This window comes from Otolemur garnettii, unplaced genomic scaffold (genome assembly GCF_000181295.1).
Source record: "Otolemur garnettii isolate 467f Iridium unplaced genomic scaffold, OtoGar3 scaffold00001, whole genome shotgun sequence".
Classification (NCBI taxonomy): Eukaryota; Metazoa; Chordata; class Mammalia; order Primates; family Galagidae; genus Otolemur; species Otolemur garnettii.
This window is the reverse complement of record NW_003852396.1, coordinates 71,450,880-71,469,364: the sequence shown is the minus strand read 5'-3', so window position 1 is coordinate 71,469,364 and position 18,485 is coordinate 71,450,880. Positions and strand designations below refer to the sequence as shown.

The window sequence follows — 18,485 nt, the reverse complement described above, 5'->3', positions numbered from 1 at the left end:
AAAAAAAAAAAAAAAGTTTAGAAAAAAAGAAGAGATGGCCGAGAATGTTGGCTCTACTGGAATGTTCTTCCCAGTCCCCTCTCCTGGGAGGGATAGCTGTTCTGACACTCTGCACCTCCCAGTTACTTGGGGCCACAGCACTGGCTTACAAGTCTGTATCCACCACCAGACTGTGAGCCCTGGGACCTCTCATTGCTCATAATTGCATCCCCAGGGTCTGGAAGTGCTGGTAATGGTTTGAAGACTAAAAGGAGAGAAAAGTGAACAGCCCAGGCTTAGCCTGGATCAAGGCCACAGCAGAAGCTTCAGGTAGCTACAGTAAGCCAGCTGCCACTAGCCCTTGAGGCCTTCCTGCTAACACTGGATGGACAAGCTGCAGTCTGGCTAAATGCTTCTGTGTCAGAGGCAACACTGAAACCCATCCCTGAGGGGTATGCTATGTGTCTGTCTCCCTCTGAGTCTCCGAAGGGGCCCTTTGTTACATGCCCTTCCTTTGGCCCCCACTCTTCTCTGGTGACTGTTCTCTCTCCTTGCCTTCTCGTGTGTCTGCTGACAACTCCCATTCCCCATCTGCTAAGAGAAGCATTTCTCCCTTATCCTCTCATTCAAAATTTAAGTGCCCCACATCCCATAAAAGACCTGAGAATCAGCTATCAGCTCCTAGGCGCCCCACCCAGCCTTCCAGGCTTCTAAGCATCTCACACTGGGGACAAAGGTCTTTACTGTGGATTTGGACTCAAAGGTCCAGAGGGGTTCTGCCACTGACCTGCTATATGACCTCAAGCTAAGCCTTTTAACCTGTTTGAATTTTAAGTTTTTCATCTGACAAATGGGGCTAATATCCATTTTGTCCTTCTTATGGGATTGTCACAGGGTTGAAGGAGAAAGTATATGTTCACGGTAACCAATTCTTCGGTTTAACAAAAGTTTAAAGAAAGAAAAAACTCCAGAGGCCTAAAAATTAGGACAACCACTTGGAGCACAATTTGGCAGCATCTGTTTAGCTCAAGATACACATACCCGGTGACCAAGCACTGGTGGATGAACACACAGGATTGCTTGCAATGGCAAAAATCTGCAAACTACCTAAATGTCCACCAATAAGAGACAGGGCAAATAAGCTGCCATTACAAAAAGGAATGGTTAAAATGAATTCACTAGAGCTCATGGTTAAAATGGTTGAATCTCTAAAACAATGTTGAAAGTAAAGCCTAAATTCAGAATATGTCTAGTGTGCCATTTAAGCCAAGGTAAAATATATGAAAGTGTACTAATCATACTGTTTCTAGGGATGCATACACATGGCGGAAAATTTTATAAACAGGAATAAGAACAAACTCCAAAATCAAAATCATGATTTCCTCCATCTCCATCTATCTAAAGCAAATGTCGAGTAATGGTAAGATGTGACCAAGCTGCATGCTGGGCATTATGTTAAGGTGTATTATTTTTTATTTATTTTTTGAGAAAGAGTCTCACTATGTCACCCTCAGTAGAGTGCTGTGCCGTCACAGCTCACAGGAACCTCAAACTCTTGGGCTTACGTGATTCTCTTGCCTCAGCCTCCCAAGTAGCTGGGACTATAGGTGCCTGCCACAACGCCCAGTTATTTTTTGTTGTTGTCATTATTGTTTAGTAGGCTTGGGCCGGGCTCGAACCCACCAGCTCTGGTGCATGTGGCTGGCACCCTAACCACTGAGCTATGGGTGCCGAGCCAAGTGTATTTTTTTTAAATTGTAAAATGTTTAATGTTTTTCAAAAGATTTCAAAATACTAATTTTTTCTTTTCTTTTGAGACAGCTTCCCTTTGTCACCCTGGATAGAGTGCTGTAGCATCATAGCTCACAGTAAACTCAAACTCCTGGGCTCAAGCGATTCTCTTACCTCAGCCTCCCAAGTAGCTGGGACTACAGGTGCCCACCACAATGCCTGGCTATGTTTTAGAGACAGGGTCTCGTTCTTGCTCAGGCTGGTCTTGAACTCCTGAGCTTAAGCAATCAATCCATCCACCTCAGCCTCCCAGAGTGCTAGGATTACAAGTGTAAGCCGCAGTGCCCCCGACAAAATAATTTTTTTAAAAGACCCCCAGAAGGAGACCAGCTCCCTAGGGTTGCCCTGGGTCTTCCATAGAGACTTTCAGGATTAAATCCCTATACCACCCTCATACTAGGCAGGTCACATCTTCAGGCCGGAAGGAAGGTCTCCCCGCAAGAAACAACTTCCAGAAGTACATTGAAGGCAGCAGGTTATGTCAGTGGGATACCCATGTGGGCTGGGGAGCAAGAACCAGCTTGCCCCCTTTCATAACCACCCCCGCCTCTCTCTGTAAAATGTCAGCAAGCTGGGGAAGAGGGGGGTGTGGAGAGACAGGCAAGCTGTTAACCCGCCAGATACTGGGAGGGGGTGTGGGCGGCGCAGGCCCCAGCTCCTAGACAGCTATTTTGGTGTGTGCTGTGATGGGCCTCAGCCTTGACAGGGGGAGGCCTCCACATGGGAGCTCTGGGCTGGTGCTCTGCCTGGAGGGGGGGGAGGGCTCTAGAGAGTGGAGGGGGTGAGTGCCAAGCACAAATGTGGTTCTCCCTCGTCCTTCAGGCCACCCACTGATCCTTGGGTGATACTAGGGGCTCCTTTGAACATGTCCCTTGGGGTTTTTTCTCCTTGTACCTTTGACTAAAGGTCACAGTCTTGCCTTTCCACTCTAGACCTAGCCAAGGAGCCACGTGACAATCCGCTCCCAGTCTAGCTGGGTCCCAGAATCCTGGTGACCATTCTCCCTTGGGGTCCAGGAACAGATCACCTTGTGGGTATTATGCTACTCACTCACACAGGAGGCTAAAAGCTTTCACTAAACCCCATGGAGCACTCGATCCCCTTCTTAGGCCCTGCCAGTTTAGGGATAGAAAATAAAAGAAAAGAGTGCTAATAAGTAGGGAAGACTGATGTTAGGAAAAGACCCTTGGGGTGGGCTCCAGTGTAAGCTAGATATTCCAGGACCAGACCCTTGACCTTTCTGAACCTTAGTTCCCACATTTGTAAAATGGGAATAAAACCAATTACAAATTAGTTGTGAAGAGTATTTGAAATTGATGATTTACAAGCTTTTGACAACTGTTAATCACCACAGGAAGATAAGGTGGTACATTGCTCACCTCAATGCAGATAATATAGGCTCATCTCCTTGTCCTCTCCCTCCCAGGCCCCAGAGTGCTTGGTCTCACTCAGAGCCTGCTCTCATGACCTAACTATGTCTCTGGTGTCTCAGTTGAGGAAGGGGACAAAGAGCAAAAATAGCAGAATGACAGCTCCTCAAGGACATCTGGCCATGCTCTGGCCTACCCTTTCCCACCTGTGACCTGAGTGCCAGCCAGCTCTATGTACCAAAGGGGTAGAGGGCCCCCACGTGGAACACAGAGAAGGTGGCTAAGAGCAAAGAGTGAGTGCCTGGTGCTGCTCAGAGTTACTCCAGGAACAGGAGGGGGTTGAGGGGGGAGCTGGTGAGCCAAGGATGCAGGTGCGGCAGATCCCCCTTCCCGCACATACTGTTCCCACCTTTCACTTAGAGGACAGCTCAGCTGACAGAGCACCTCCAGGAGGAGAAGCAGAGGGGAGGTGGGGTGTGGTTTAGGAGGTTAGAAGGTGCTAGAAGAGGATTTCTCAGGAAGCAGGGGAGGCGTAGGGTCCAGTGATGTGGCACAAATGAACACGGCCCTGGGAAAGAGAACACAGGCACCAGAGTCCCAGATAACCCCCAGCTAGCTGTGAGACCTTGGCTGAGTCAAGGCAACCTGGCTGCCAGCACCTCTATCTCAGGGATGGGGAGGGGTGGGGCCAGTGACAAGGAGGCACAAGCCCAGCCTGCCTTCTGCTGCATTCTGATTGGCTCCGCCTTGGCAGCCAGCGTATCAGGTAGCTCACCATAGGGAGGTGTCTGTGGTCCACCCATACAAGTCTCTGGCTCAAGTGGACTATCCGGAAGGAGAAGCTCCTGGTCCACTGTCCTCCCACATGGCAGCTGCCGCCCCCTAGTGTCGCTCCAGCGACACTGCGGGACAAGTTCCAGGGTCAGCATCCGAACCTTGTGTGGGTTGAAGGGACTGAGACTCCTGCTTCCCCGAGGGATCAGCACAGCCCAAGCCTCAGGGCTAACCTGCCCACCCACTTCCTCCTCTGCATGGGTGGACATTGGGAAGCCCAAGAGGGCAGAGTTTTCTCTCACTCGCCCCAGCCCCAGCTGAGGCTTTCTGTGACTGGGAGCCACTTAATCCTTCCTCATCCTTGCCAGAGAGGACACCAACTCTTGTGCTTTCTTGTGCCAAGTGAGAATCTTGGGCCATTCCACATCTTGGGATGTGACCTTTTTGGAGTATGGCACAGAGACAAAATGACAAGAATTGCCCATGCTCTCCCCTGACAGTGTGTGGCAGGGGAGGGAGAATCCCAGCCCTGGTTCTCAGCCTCAGCCAGCTCCACTCTGACACCTAACCTTGTGTGGGGTGCGAACAGGGCAAGGTGAACACAGCTCGACCACTGAGGTCCATTTTTCTTTCCCAAACTGGCTGGGACCCAAGGACTCTGGTTTGTACTCACCTCCCACGGCCACCTGGGCTGCTCTCAGCATTAACCTGAGTGAGACAAACCACTCAAAAAGGCTTCCTCTTGCTCCTAGACATCCTGGCGCCACAGAGAGGGGTTCTCACCCCTGAATGAGAGGCACCCCCCCCTTCAACTCATCCCTCCCCACTCATTGCATAACCAACCCAAACAGGGGCTGCTTCCATTTGGGCTGCCTGTGGGCACCCTGTATAGCCTTGACTTCAGGGCCTTGCTCACTGGGGCCATGTGGCATTGCCTCTCAATGGGATCTATTGTCTAACACCTGTTCCACAGGTGTGTCCCTGCCCTCTGGGAGCTTGTGACTTTGAGCTCAATGAAGGGCAGGGAATAGCAGTCCAGACTCGCAGGTTCCCAGGGGCTCTGAAGGCTAAGGCTCCTTATGTCTAACTGTGCAAGCTGCCAGGTAATTTCTGATGCCCCTGGGGTGCAAAACCAGCTAATCTGCAAGCTGTGTGACCTGCCAGGACCAGGCTGCTGGGACCAGGCCAGAGGAAAAGTCCTCCCTCCATATGGGTCCTGGAGGAGGAGGAGACAGTCAATTTCCCTCCTACTTCTGACAACCGCATAAGGTCAAGGGACTGAATGTAAAGGTCCCTTCCTCCACTGAGGGTAGAGAACCAGATACCCTGGGATTGGAGCAGGGCCTATACCTCCTCTTCCTTCTCCTCCTCAGGGAGGAGACTGATGGCTCCCAGCAAGAAGTGAGGTGGGATGGAGTTCGGGGTGGGAGGAATTCACATGCTAGGGAGGATCTGGCTCAGATTTATGTCTTACTGGGCTAAAAAAAAATTTTTTTTAAAAAGGGAGATGGCAGACTGCTCCCCAGATTCCAAGAGCATGATGCCAGTTGTGGGGAGCAGACATGGGCTTTAAGGAGGGTGTCACAGAGACTGCTATTCAGAGACTGCTTTACCCAACTAGCCCAGGGATGGCAAACAAGTGGCCCATGTGCCATCACAACCCCCTCCCAACCCCACAGCAGACACTGCTAATTGTCCATGGAACCTTCCCAGTAAGCCAAGATCCGAATGCAGAATTCTCTCTCCAGACAGCATGAGCAGTCTTTCTTTCTTTCTTCTTCTTCTTTTTTTTTTTTTTTGCAGTTTTTGGCCAGGGCTGGGTTTGAACCCGCCACCTCTGGCATATGGGGCTAGGCGCTCTACTCCTTTGAGCCACAGGCACTGCCCAGCATGAGCAGTCTTAATCCTCCCTTCTAGCCACTGTCTAGTCACTTGTTGGCCCCACTCAGCACCAAGGTTTGGGATGTGTTTGTGGGTGGAGGGATCAGGAAGGGGGAAATGCAGAGGGTGGATGTCCCAGGAGAAGCAGGAGCTAGTTTAAGAATGAGCATGGAGGGCAGCACCTATGGCGCTAGCCCCATATACCAAGGGTGGCAGGTTCAAACCCGGCCTCGGCCAAACTGCAACAAAAATATAGCTAGGCATTCTGGTAGGTGTATGTAGTCCCAGCTACTCGGGAGGCTGAGGCAAGAGAATCGCCTAAAGCCCAGGAGTTGGAGGTTGCTGTGAGCTATGTGATGCCACGACACTACTCGCTCTGGCTCAGACTGGTCTTTAACCTGTGAGCTTTGGCAGTCCACCCACCCCAACCTCCCAGGGTGCTAGGAGGCGATAAAGTGAGATTTTGTTTCTACCAAAAAAAAAAAAAAAGAGCATGGAATCTGGAAAAAGAGAGAGGGGTGGTTTCAGCTGGGGTATTGAGTATTTTTATGTGAGGCTGGCCACCAGCAAACAAAGGTAGTGAGACCAGATAAACAGCACTGAAAAGGGTCAGCACTCAGAGCAGGCACCAGCAGGTAGGGAATCCGTATTTCCAAACACCTGCCCCCTCCCCCCCATCAAGTCAAGAAGAGAGAGGCCAGCCCCAGTGGGCACTGGCTCTCTGAGCTCCCAGGCTTGTCAGGGGAAATCCTCCCCACTCCCCACTGTCTTCTCCCCAACTCTCCTGGGTTTCCTGAATGTATTCATTTTTAAAGGCCCTACTGCCCCTAGCTCAATGTTTCCAAAATGGGGACACTCCTTACATGCTTCCAGAGGAGCTATTTGATTTTCTCACTAGCCATCAGAGCACTTACACCAGGCATCCTCAAACTACAGCCCTCGGGCCAAATGCAGCCTGCCTAGGACATTTATCTGGCCCACCGGGTATTTTTGCTGCCACTGCATGTCCTGCTTAGCAGCCAACTCATCTCAGGGCCCACAGTCCGGCCGTCCAACAGTCTGAGGGACAGTGAACTGGCCCCCTATTTAAAAATTTGAGGACCCGGCTCGGTGCCTGTGGCTCAAGTGGCTAAGGCGCCAGCCACATACACCTAAGGTTCGAATCCCCAGCCTGGGCCCGCCAAACAACAATGATGACTGCAACAAAAAAATGGCCAGGCGTTGTGGCGGGCGCCTGTAGTCCCAGCTACTTGGGAGGCTGAGGCAGGAGACTCGCTTGAGCCCAGGAGTTGGAGGTTGCTGTGAGCATGATGCCATGGCATTCTACCCAGGGGGATAGCTTGAGGCTCCGTCTCAAAAAAAAAAAAAAAAAATTTGAGGACCCGTGACTTACACTCTACACTCTCCAGGATGACATAATACTGTGCTGCCCAAATGTGGTGGCACATTCAGAATCACCTGGGAAACTTTAAACACTGCCCAGGCCCCACCTCTAGATCTGATGAATCTGGTAAAATCCAGATGTGCCCAGGTAAAATCTAGGAATCCGTATTTCTTAAAGCTACCTAGGCCACTGTGATATTCTGTTTGGGATGCTGGTACAGAAAGAGAGATGTGGATTTTGGAATCAGACCAGCTTGAATTCAGACCCTGTCTTTGCCCATTACTTGCTAGGTGACTCCGGGCAAATCACTTCTTTCTCTGATTACGTGCTTCTCTCATGTATAAAAATAGAGAAATAATACCTATACTGCTTATTTTAGAGAATTACACAAAGGTACCTGTTAGAGCTCTTGCTTCTTGCTCTTCCTCCTGAATGTGCCTAAGGCTCATCCCTACATGCACAAACCTGTGTCATTCAGAGGGGCATAACCACAGGTCAGGAGAGTCCCACACTTGGTGCCCTGTGGGCAGCAACAGGAAGCCTCTGGTGGAGCCCCTCCCTCCCTCTGCCGAGCTGTGAACACTGGAGGCTACATCCTGCAGAGCTGGGTGTAAACTGCTCCATCTTGCAGGGCTGTGGGTGACAAAACAGAGGTACTGGAAGCTTCACTCCCTGCCCTGTTTTATATGACATTGAAGCCTGCATGGTTTCACAAGAGCCCATGGAGCTCCATCTGCCAGTGTAGGGATCCAGATCTGTGTGGGCTCAGTGACAGTCTGGGAGCAAAGAGCAGGGCCCTGGCTAGGTTAAGGCAGGCAGAGGGCATAGGTCAGTATCAAAGGTATGTTAACCACACAACAGGAGACCACTCATGTTATTGGTGGGTGAAGTCTGCCCAGGGAAGGGGCAGGGCAAAGCTCAGGGGAGGCCAAATACCATGAATCCTGGGCAGTTGCAGAAAAGTGAAAGGGAAGCCTTGGGCAGACTCCAAGTGGTCAGAGTCCAGCCTGAGGTGGCTCTAGGGTCCTTGGCTGATTGGCTGCAAGCTCTCCAGCCACCAGAGAAGGGCAGTCATTCAGAAAAAGCTCAAAGAGCCAGGTGGGTACTCGTTGGGCCCTACCATCCCTTACCTTACACCAAGGCTGCCGAGGCAGGCAGCGGCTCACAGCCAAGACCAGCACACATGCCATGAACTGCCTGCACTCAATCTTTCCACACCCTCCCCCCAGTTCCTCACTAGAGTCCTGGTCAAAGCTCTGTCACAGGCACAATATGGTGACATTTAGAGTTCTAGGGGGAGGGGGCAAGATGGAGCTTGAACTGACAGCAAAGATTCCACTACAGCCCACCCCACCTCTTTCCCAGCAAGGACAGAAGGGTAGGAGAGATGCTGACTGCCTAGCAGAGGTGGAGGCTGGGGTCTCCTGCTAACTAAGAGCAAGGTAGACGGTGGCGCCTATGGCTCAAGGAGTAGGGCGCTGGCCCCATATACTGGGGGTAGCAGGTTCAAGCCCAGCCCCAGCCAAAAAAAAAAAAAAAAAAGCAAGGTAGAGCAGATGGTCAGGCACCCCTAGTCCCAAGGAGGGGCTTAAAATGTTGAGCAATTAACTCAGTGGTCAGTGCGTGGGGACAAGCCACGAGTCGTGACAGTATCACCAAGTTCTGCAGATCCCATGCAGTGACAGTAGGCAACGGGGTTTCATGGAAGCCCAAAGGGCAGCGTGACCCCCTTCTCACTAGTTCCAAGAGGCTCAGAGAGACCCTGTCCTATCAATGCCACGAGGTGGGTGACGAAACATGGGGCCCTACCTGCTGGTGCCAGGTTGGGGTGATTCTGTCTCCTTGCTGGAGGGTTAGGCGCTGACCCTCCCACGGTACTATAGGTGAGGCTCACTAAACTGCCGGTACCTGGGAATAACCCTCAGCAGGTGCCAGTGCCCCGTCGACTGGTACTGCCCATCCCCGGCCGGAGGGGAATGACCCTCTAAGCAGTGCCAACTCCAAGACTGCCCGTATCGACGGTGCCGGGGTAGATCTCCATTTGGTGTCAGTACTGAGGTGGCCCGAACCGCTGGTGGCTGAGGAACGTCCCCCAGAGGAAGGCGCGGTACCTGTCCTGCCCGCCGCCCCGCTCACCTGTGCCCGAAGAGCCTCAGCCCTGGGAAGCGCCGCTTGCTCAGGCGCCGCGGCGCCTTGTCCAGTTCCGGACTGGCGTCGTGCTCGGAGCCGCTGGACGAGGCGGAGGCCGACTCGGAGTCGCTGCTCCGGGCCTCGGGGCTACCGTCCCGCGGCTCCATCCGGCCCTAGCCCCGGCCGGTGGTGGGCCCGCGGGAGACGCCCATGCCGGGCAGGCGGCCGGGGCTCAGCACGCCCGCTCCGCGCCGCCCGCCGAGGCCATAGCGCGCACTCGCTCCGCCCGCTCCGCGCCGCGCGCCCCCGCGCCCCACGCCCAGGTGCCGGGGAAGCGGCTGCCGCCGCGGCTCCAGGAAGTGCCGCCAGCCGCGGCCGCAGGACCCCGCATAGCTGGCCGGGCCGCTGCCTGCCCGCCGCGGAGCACGCCCCCTCGGTCGCGCGACGGCACCGGGCCCGGGGCGCCCTCTGCCGGCGGTCGGCTGCGCTACTGGCCGCCAAGGCGGTCCGGGGGGCGGGGCAATAGAAGGGGTGGGGCGATCTATGCTCCGCCTCTCGGCCGAGAGTTCTGAGCGGCCTAGATGGGACTGAATCTCTCTGCCAGATGTTTGCACTGTGCGCACCTGGATACACATTCTGTTCCTCCCCTGAGCCTTCCCGCACCAAACAGCCTACATGCTCTCAAGTACATCCCTGAGGGCGACTGTCCCCACCTCCCCTCCCACATCCACATATTCTGCCCTCCTCCACCTTGTGCCTACTCAAGGCAGCTCACAATCTCCATCCTTAGCCCCTGGGCCTCCCAGATCACACCCACATGAGCAAAAGTCACACAGTGCTCCCCATGCACACAGAACAAGCACGTCTCTCATACACAATTATACTCACACATTATTCAAACTAACACTTCCTGCCCAGCCTCTCACATTTGTGCCCAAAGTCACTTAATGACCCTTACACCAACAAAGAACTCATACGTTTCTCATACAAATTCATTCTTCCACAGCTACTCACGATGGCCTCCAACCCTCTCACCTACTCCTAACATACCTCAGCACAATATTCAATGGAACCTATAGAGCTCATACTGCACACTTTTTACATACTCATAAATACACATAAGGACAACAAGTATGAACTACCACCTTCATTCATAAACCCACAGTCCCACAGAGGACATATGCATCTTTTTCCTATGAACAAATATCCCCCAGGACAATGGTTATGGGTGACACATCCCTCTTACACACATACATACTCTTGTTCAGAAATATACTTCTCATGCACATATGAACACACCCCCCAAGACAGCAGCAGTCGTGCCTCTTCACAAATCAGAGCAATTGAAACCAGATTGGTTGCTTGTGGTGGCACAGTCATCACAAATGCCTAAGCAGTGTCTGATTGCCCTGCAGAGATGGCAAAAGGAGGCCAAGAAGTCCGAGAATGTGGTCTTCGTTTTCTCTAAACCCTGCCCCTTGGTGCCCACACCAAATGCCCACTGGTTCTGTTTGCATTCTTCTCTGCAAAGCCACATCCTGTGTCACCTTCACTTTTACCCTCTCCTCTGGGGTTCTTAAAGCCCATTTTCCAGCTGTAGGCAGCCACAAACAGCTAGCGCTGGGGGCCATGACTTGTGGGACAGCCCATGATTTTGAGAAATAGCTGGCACCTAAGAGGCCCACAACCTACCTAGTTTCCTGCAGGCCTAGAGAAGGTCTGATCAGGGTCATGGGCCCCAGGCCTCCAGACAGCAACAGGTACCAGACTGGCCAGCAGGAGAAGGGCAGAGAAATTCCCAAGTAGGCCTGACATGGGCCTCCTGCAGGGCATGGATCCCTTTGGGGGAAGTTTCCCAATGGTTCATACCCCAAGCTCTGAGGAAAGAGGTCAGAGGCAGCTGAAGAGCTGTTGAGTTTGCACAAGACTTTACAGCTGGTTCTTTTTTTTTTTTTTTTTTTTTTTTTTGAGACAGAGCCTCAAGCTGTCACCCTGGGTAGAATGCTATGGCATCACAGCTCACAGCAACCTCCAATTCCTGGGCTCAAGCGAGTCTCCTGCCTCTGCCTCCCAAGTAGCTGGGACTGCAGGCACCCACCACAATGCCTGGCTATTTTTTGGTTGCAGCCGTCACTGTTGTTTGGCGGCCCCGGGCTGGATTCGAACCCACCAGCTCAGGTGTATGTGGCTGGCATCTTAGCCGTTTGAGCCACAGGCGCGGAGCCTACAGCTGGTTCTTAAGACTTCAGTATCCCATGCCACACTCCTGTGGGAGCTCCTCTGCCCAGATTCCCCTGTTGTTAGCTCCTTTACCTCCTAGTCTCATGAACTAGCTCAGCCTTCTGCCACCATGCACCCAACAGTGCAAACACCAGAGTTTCCCCTACCTGCCAAGGACTCCCTTGCCCTTCTCTGTGCCTCCACAGAGCTGCCGGGTAAGGGATGGGTCACCCTACTTCTGCCACCTCCTATCCCAGATAAAGGCTCAGAGAGGGATGGAGGTTCCTGTACCCACTCCCAAGCCACCCCTTGTACCTACTGTGTCTGGGGTGTCTCAGCTGGGATCTGTGGCACGTCCCAGGAACGGTAGCGCCACATCTGCCTCAGTGCCCCTGGCCGCTCCTCTTCTTCTGTCCCCAGCGCCTCCGCTGGGCCCAGAGCTGAAGCCTCATCGCAGCTTCCCCCGGCACTGTGACCAGCCCCTAGTGCGCTCATCCTGCCCAGCGACTCTCTTCCTCTTTCGGCACTTCCTGACCGGGGGGCCCTGTAGAGCCCGACTGGCTGCCCGAGCAGAGGTCCACGGGTCTTGTAGGCGCCTTCCGCTGGCTAGAGCAGGAGCCTGGCCAGGGCAAGGAGCTACACAGGAGGGCAAGGGGCAGGTAGGGACAAGCCCAGCCTAGCAGTCAGGAGACAGCCCAAGAGGCAGAGGATGCCAGGCCTGCCTGGGCTGGAATCTACACCTCAGCCCCAGTCTGGTTTTCCTCTCCACTTCTCCGATTTTCACCCCTGGGTCCTGGTTGAGGTCTACCACTTCGTGATAACCACTGGGTATGCGAGATGGGGTGCCCAGCCCACATACAGCTCTCTTTCCTTAGCACCACTGTGTGTATTGCACCTTCTAATGCAAGGCTGGGCACACAGAACAATGATGTATGAAAAGAGCAGTGAGGATGGAGCCTGAGACATGGGCTCATGTTCCATTTCTGCCACTTTCCAACTATGTGGTCTGGATCAGGGAATAACCCTCTGAGACATTTGAATCAGTTTTGGAACAAAGTAGGTTATGAATAGGTAAATGAATAAATACATGTATCAGGGAGCCTTTCTGAGTGTCAGTTTTCCCCTCTGTAAAATGGAGTGATAGTTGATTTCATGGAGTTATATGAGGATTAAATAAGAGGTGAAAGCATTTACAAATTAATTCATCCAATAAATACTTACTGAGCACCTTCCGTTCCACAGGCAGTGCATCAAAGTATAGCAGTGGGTGGGGCGGAAGGGCTCTATCCTCACAGAGCTTAGATTCTAGTGGGGAAGACATCCAGGAAACAATCTATATAGGGTATGATGTCAGGTAGCAAGATGTGCTATAAGAAAGATAAAGGGGCTCGGCATCTGTGGTTCAAGTGGCTAAGGCGCCAGCCACATACACCTAAGGTGGCGGGTTCAAATCCACCCGGGCCCGCCAAACAACAATGATGGCTGCAACCAAAAAAAATATAGCCAGGCGTTGTGGCGGGCGCCCGTGGTCCCAGCTACTTGAGAGGCAGAGGCAGGAGACTCGCTTGAGCTGCGAAGTTGGAAGTTGCTGTGAGCTGTGATGCCACGGCACTCTACCCAGAGCTTGAGGCTCTGTCTCAAAAAAAAAAAAAAAAAAAAAAGAGAAAGATAAAGGGAGAGGAAGGGGGAAGAGAGTGATAATGGGAGTGCTACTTAGGTAGGGAGGTTGGGGAATGCCCTTCTGGGCGGGTGACACTTGAGAACAGACCTGAATGGGAGAGTGAGCTGTGTGCCTATCTGGGAGAGCAACATTCTAGGCAGAAGGAACAGTAAGAGCAAAGCCTCTGAGCAAGGAATGTACTTGATATGTGTGGAGAATAGAAGAAAGGCTGGCCTGGGCAAAGCAGGATGGAGGGATGGGGAGGGGAGTGTTCTAGGAGCTGGAAAAATTTCCAGAGGCCAGACTGGGCTGGAGTTCAAGGCCATTGTGAGGATTTAGTACATACACGTACTCTTTACTAAGCCTTATATGTACCCTTTATTCTTAGGGTTGGTGCTGGTGAGGAAATTGTACCTTTAATCATACTGCTATAGACTTAGGCCCTTAGTTGGATAGGTGTTTGTACCCCCCAAAAGGCTGTGAATTTCTCAAGGGCAGAAATGGTGTCAGTTCAGTTCAATAAACATTTGTGCTATGGAACCTGCAGATATAAGATGCACACAATGCCATTTGGACCCTTAGAAAGCTCCATCTGGTGCTGTAATCACCTTTGTGTCCCTTGCGCCTGGAACATAATATTTTTCAATAAATATTTGTTTTATAAATGTATGCTGTTTAATTAAATTAATACTCAGTAATGATAAAAACAATAGCTTATATTTCTTGAACACTTCTGTGCCAGACATCTTACTGAATACATAAAGTAGCTCACTGAATCCTCTTAATAACCCTCGGAGGTAGATCTGGTTATTTCCCTCCTTTTACAGATGGAGAAATCAAGGCACAGAGCTGCTAACCTTACTCGTCCAAGGTCACCCAGCTGGTAAGCGGCAGAAGTAAGTATCAAACGCCAGAGTCTGTGCCTTAAATAAGACATCCCATTTTTCCTTTAAGATTGGGGACATGGCTAGGTGATGCCCTTGAAGCACTCCTTTTCTCCCTCCAGCCCATCATCTCTGAATCTCTTAAGGTGGGTCCTGAATGCTGTAGCCCATCAGATACTCTGTCTGCTAGGGCACAGCCTATTCTGGAAGGAGGCTGTTGCAGGGCCCTGCCCTCTTTCCCTAGGCATTCTGCAAGTAGCTTGAGCAGTTAAACAGAGGAAATGGGGCTGGGTTTGTTTTCCATCTGAGGCTGCTGGCAGCCCTGGAGCAGCAGAAAGCAGGAAATGGAGCTCCTGGAGGGGAAGTGAGCAGGCTAGAAGCTTTGAGCCGCAGAGTGGTCCTGACTGTGGGACCAGTGTCACTTCAGACTTGTGCTCCACTAAGCTATCACTACCAGTTCTGCTTTTAAATGGGGCAGGGAGGACAAGACTGCAAGGTGCGCAGGGCTGGGGAGAATGCCCTTGGCAGCCTAGGACAACATGTGCCAGCACTGGGGAGCTGGGGACCCCGTAGAATCCACCCAGGTACACACAGGAAGAGGAATCTGGGTAAGAAAATTATTCTGGGCTTTTTTGAGGCCCCAGAGGGTGAGGTGTTCCACTTTCCATGGCCTGGATGAGCAAGTGGGAACTGGGGAAAAGAAATGTACCAGGGCACCAAACACTCAACCCACGACCTGGACATCCTCTGCCCTCAAAACCTGCCAAGCCAGCCTCCTTGGCCTGACCTTCAAGGCTCCTCATGCTCCTTGCTTTTTGGCCTCTGTGTCCAGGCTTTCCCTGCAGAGATTTCTCTATGCTCATGTCATGCTGGTGCCTGCCTCAAAGTAGGTGTTCAACAAACCTTTCCTCCTTCCCTCTTTTTCTCACTCCTTTCACGTGCCACCCTGACCCCTGCTGTTCCATTCTGCCTATGCTGTTCTCCTTCCTGGTCTTCCCTTAAAGTACAGCCAGTCAAAATCTCCATCCTTCAAATCCCAGCCCAAGCAGCAAATGTGGGAAGGGCCCTTGCTGTGTGACTCTGGGTTGGACCAGATGATATCTAAGATCTCTGTTAGATCTGAGAGTCTCATTTGAATCTTCTTCCCAGATCTCTAGGTTTTCCCACCTTTATTCATTCATATGACAAATATTTTATAAACACCAACTAAGTGTCAAACGCTGCTCCTGAGTCAGCTTTCCCAGCCCTGCTGACTCACCTCTGACATTCACTTTTGTTCCCAATGATATTCCCGTACTATTTGACCTTTTATGCACACTAGTCTTGTCTCCTTACAAGATTCTTGAACCCCACGGTGCTCCTTGCTCAGTGCAGGATGCATAAGTCTACGCTCAGTGACTTCCTATTAAAGTCAAAATGGGTTGAATATAGGTGTTCAAAAAGCTAAGCAGAGAGAGGAGAACTGCCTTGTTTGCATAAGTGACTGTGGTGAGACATGGAAGATTTTTAAAGTCTGTGCTTCTCAGAAATTATGCCTGTGATCCCAGCACCTGATGAAACCCTTGGAGCAATGCAGAGCCAGAGGTTACCTGCTGACTGCTGGTCCCTACCTGGTTGCTGGGCCTGTGCCCCCACAGAGGAGACAGATGTACCTGAATTGGGCTACAGGTGCGGCTGGCTAGTAACAGATGGACATTTATTAGTGCCTTCTGGGCAGCCTCATTAAAATCGTGAGCAGGAGAAAATGGAGAAAAGGGGCTTGAGACCCTTGCCCACTGGGGCAAGAGAATCACAGGTGGCAAAGCAGGCCTGAGCTGTACTGGTGGTCCTTTAAACCACCATCTCTCCTGGAAGCTATTCTTTGGTACTTCCCAGGTTCCCAGGCTGGAGGTGAAAGAGGGGCTTAGGTGTCTCTTTCCTACTCTCGGTTTTGATCTGCATTAAAGGGTTTGCTTCTGTCTCCAGCCTATACTATACCAAACCCCCAGGGCTCAGTCAGCAGGCCTCTTGCCCTCCAATCCTCCCCCACCTGCAGGGTCATAAACCTTGATTGCATAACCATCTTTCAGCCCCTGACCACCTGTCCTAGTACCTCACCTGGGGCTGTGTGCACTTAGCACAGAGCCAAAAGGAAAACATAGGGATAAAAGTCTAGGCCCTTGAAGCCTGACAGAGTGAAAAGGGCTTTGGAGTGGCGCACATGAGTCCAGATCCTGGCTGTATTGTGACGGGCTTCTGCGACCTTAACAAATTGCTTAGCTGCTCTGAAGCTTAGCTGCCCAGTGGCCCTCAAAGCCCTTCTTGCTCTGCTCGCTCTGATTAGCCTTTCTTCCTCAAGCATCTGTAGGCGGAGAGCCCTGGTCAAGTGCAGTGGGGCCCAGCAGAAGCCTAGAGCCTAGCTGCAATTCTTTCCCCATCCTCTTTGTATGTCATTAAGAGGTTTTCCTTACAGCTGGCCACCCGTAGCTCAGTGGTTAGGGTGCCGGCCACATTCTCTGGGGCTGGCGGCTTTGATTCCAATCTGGGTCTGCTAAACAAAAAAAGCCAGGCATTGTGGTGGCGCCTGTAGTCCCACCTACTAGGGAGGCTGAGTCAAAAGAATTGCTTGAACCCAAGAATTTGAGGTTGCTGTGAGCTATGATGCTACAGCACTCTACCAAGGGTGACAAAGTAAGGCTCTCTCTCAATAAAAACAACAACAGGGCAGCGCCTGTGGCTCAAAGGGGTAGGGCACCGGCCCCATATGCTGGAGGTGGCCGGTTCAAACCCAGCCCCGGCCAAAAAAAAAAAAAACTGAAAAAACAACAACAACAAAAACAGGTTTTCCTTAGCCTGTACTATAACCCTTGTCCTTAGAACTGGGACCCTTTAGGGACCTTTCTGAACATTCTGCTCTAAGCATGCACCAACTGAAGCAAAAATGAGATTCCAACCTAGGCTTCCTGATCCTAGCCCACAAGCCACCATCTCAGCAGACACCACGGAACTTCTCAAATGCCATCTCCTGAACCGGCTCTCCTAGATCCCCTCTGAAAAGCCCAAATGTCCTGTGCCCCTCTGGTGTAGGGTTGAGCTGCTGGGGTACATCCCAAACTCCTTATGCCAAAGTGGGGTCAGCTAAGACCCTCCCTGGGATCCTAATCCCCATACGTTGGCCTTCAGGACAAGCCTGGGACCACCTCGGGGCACTGCCCTCCCTGCCCTTTGACTCACTGGTCAGTGAGAACCTCAGGTTCCCCGGAGGAGGAAGGAATTCCAGCCTGGGCCTGGGCCTGGGCCTGGGCCCCGCCCTTCCGAAAGGAAGGAAAATGGATGGACCCAAGGTTTCCGGCTTCCTCTGGCAGTGGTCCCCTCCCCCTGCTCCGGCTCAGCTCTATGCCCCCGGTTTTTGCATTTTTAATTCAGGACAGAATGTGATCTCTTGCAGCTCCTTGCTTTATCCTGTTGCTATTTAAATTACAAATCGGCCCCATCTCCCTGTCACTCTTGGTTTATTTTTAGCTTCTGGTAAATAGCAGCAGAGAGAGTTGGATCAGGTGCCCCTCCCTCAAGGAGCTGTGTACCCACAGCCGCAGCCATGTGCCACAGCAGGGGGCTCCCTTCTCTGCCAGTTGGCACCCACAGTCCCTGCCAGCCAGCCGCTCTGTGGAGGTGGAGGGGGCAGGGCAGGACAGCATGCTGAGACCTGTGCACAGGCCTTTACTATTGGTCCTTGTTAAGCTTTGCCACCCCCAGGTCTTACCACTCTCTGTTGTCCAGGGCCATCCTCCCTCAGGTCGCTCATGAGGGGTCCAGCTGCACTGGACGAAAGACCTCACTTGTGTTTCACCTCTGCTTTGAGTCAGGAACTCTGCATCTCTCTTATCTTCTTGCATCTTCCCAGCCACACTCATGAGTAGGTATTGTGGTTCCCATTTTCCATAGGACAAAACAGGGTCAGAAGTGAAGAGTGACTTGCCCAGCTAGGAAGGGGCAGGGCTGGAATTCCCACCCAGGTCTTGATGTCCCAGAAGCCTGTGTAGACTTGAATGGCACTCCCTCTTTTGGTGGGATGCCTGTGCCTCTGTGCCCCAGGCCTAGGTCCATTTCCAATGCCCTCCATCTGCTACGCGTGCTCGTCCTGTCCCTGTCTACAGGACTGGGGGTTGACAAACCATGGTCCATGGGCCATATCTAGCCTGCTCCTTATTTTTGCAGAGCCCAGGAGTTACATTTATAAATGGTTGGGGAAAAGTGAGAGACTAATATTTTGTGACAGTGGAAATTACATGACATGTAGCTCCGTGTCTATAAATAAAGTTTTTTTTTTTTTTTTGAGACAGAGCCTAAAACTGTCCCTCTGGGTAGAGTGCCGTGGCATTACAGCTCACAGCAACCTCCGACTCCTGGGCTCAAGCGAGTCTCCTGCCTCC

The 18,485-nt window shown here is 52.1% G+C and overlaps 1 protein-coding gene across 6 annotated transcripts in view; it reads right to left on the bottom strand.

The window, feature by feature from the left end:
• DGKZ (diacylglycerol kinase zeta) overlaps positions 1 to 12,024 on the bottom strand; it is a 36,381-nt gene extending 24,357 nt beyond the window's left edge. For 3 of the 6 annotated variants that reach the window (XM_023509477.1, XM_023509485.1, XM_023509505.1), the window contains exon 1: positions 11,849 to 12,024. In XM_023509477.1, the coding sequence (XP_023365245.1) occupies positions 11,849 to 12,024 (176 nt within the window). Of the gene's footprint in view, positions 1 to 9,315; positions 9,721 to 11,848 lie in introns of those variants that run through there. The other 3 variants (XM_023509482.1, XM_012802993.2, XM_003781271.3) reach the window with 1 other exon arrangement.
• Between the last annotated feature and the right edge of the window lie 6,461 nt (positions 12,025 to 18,485).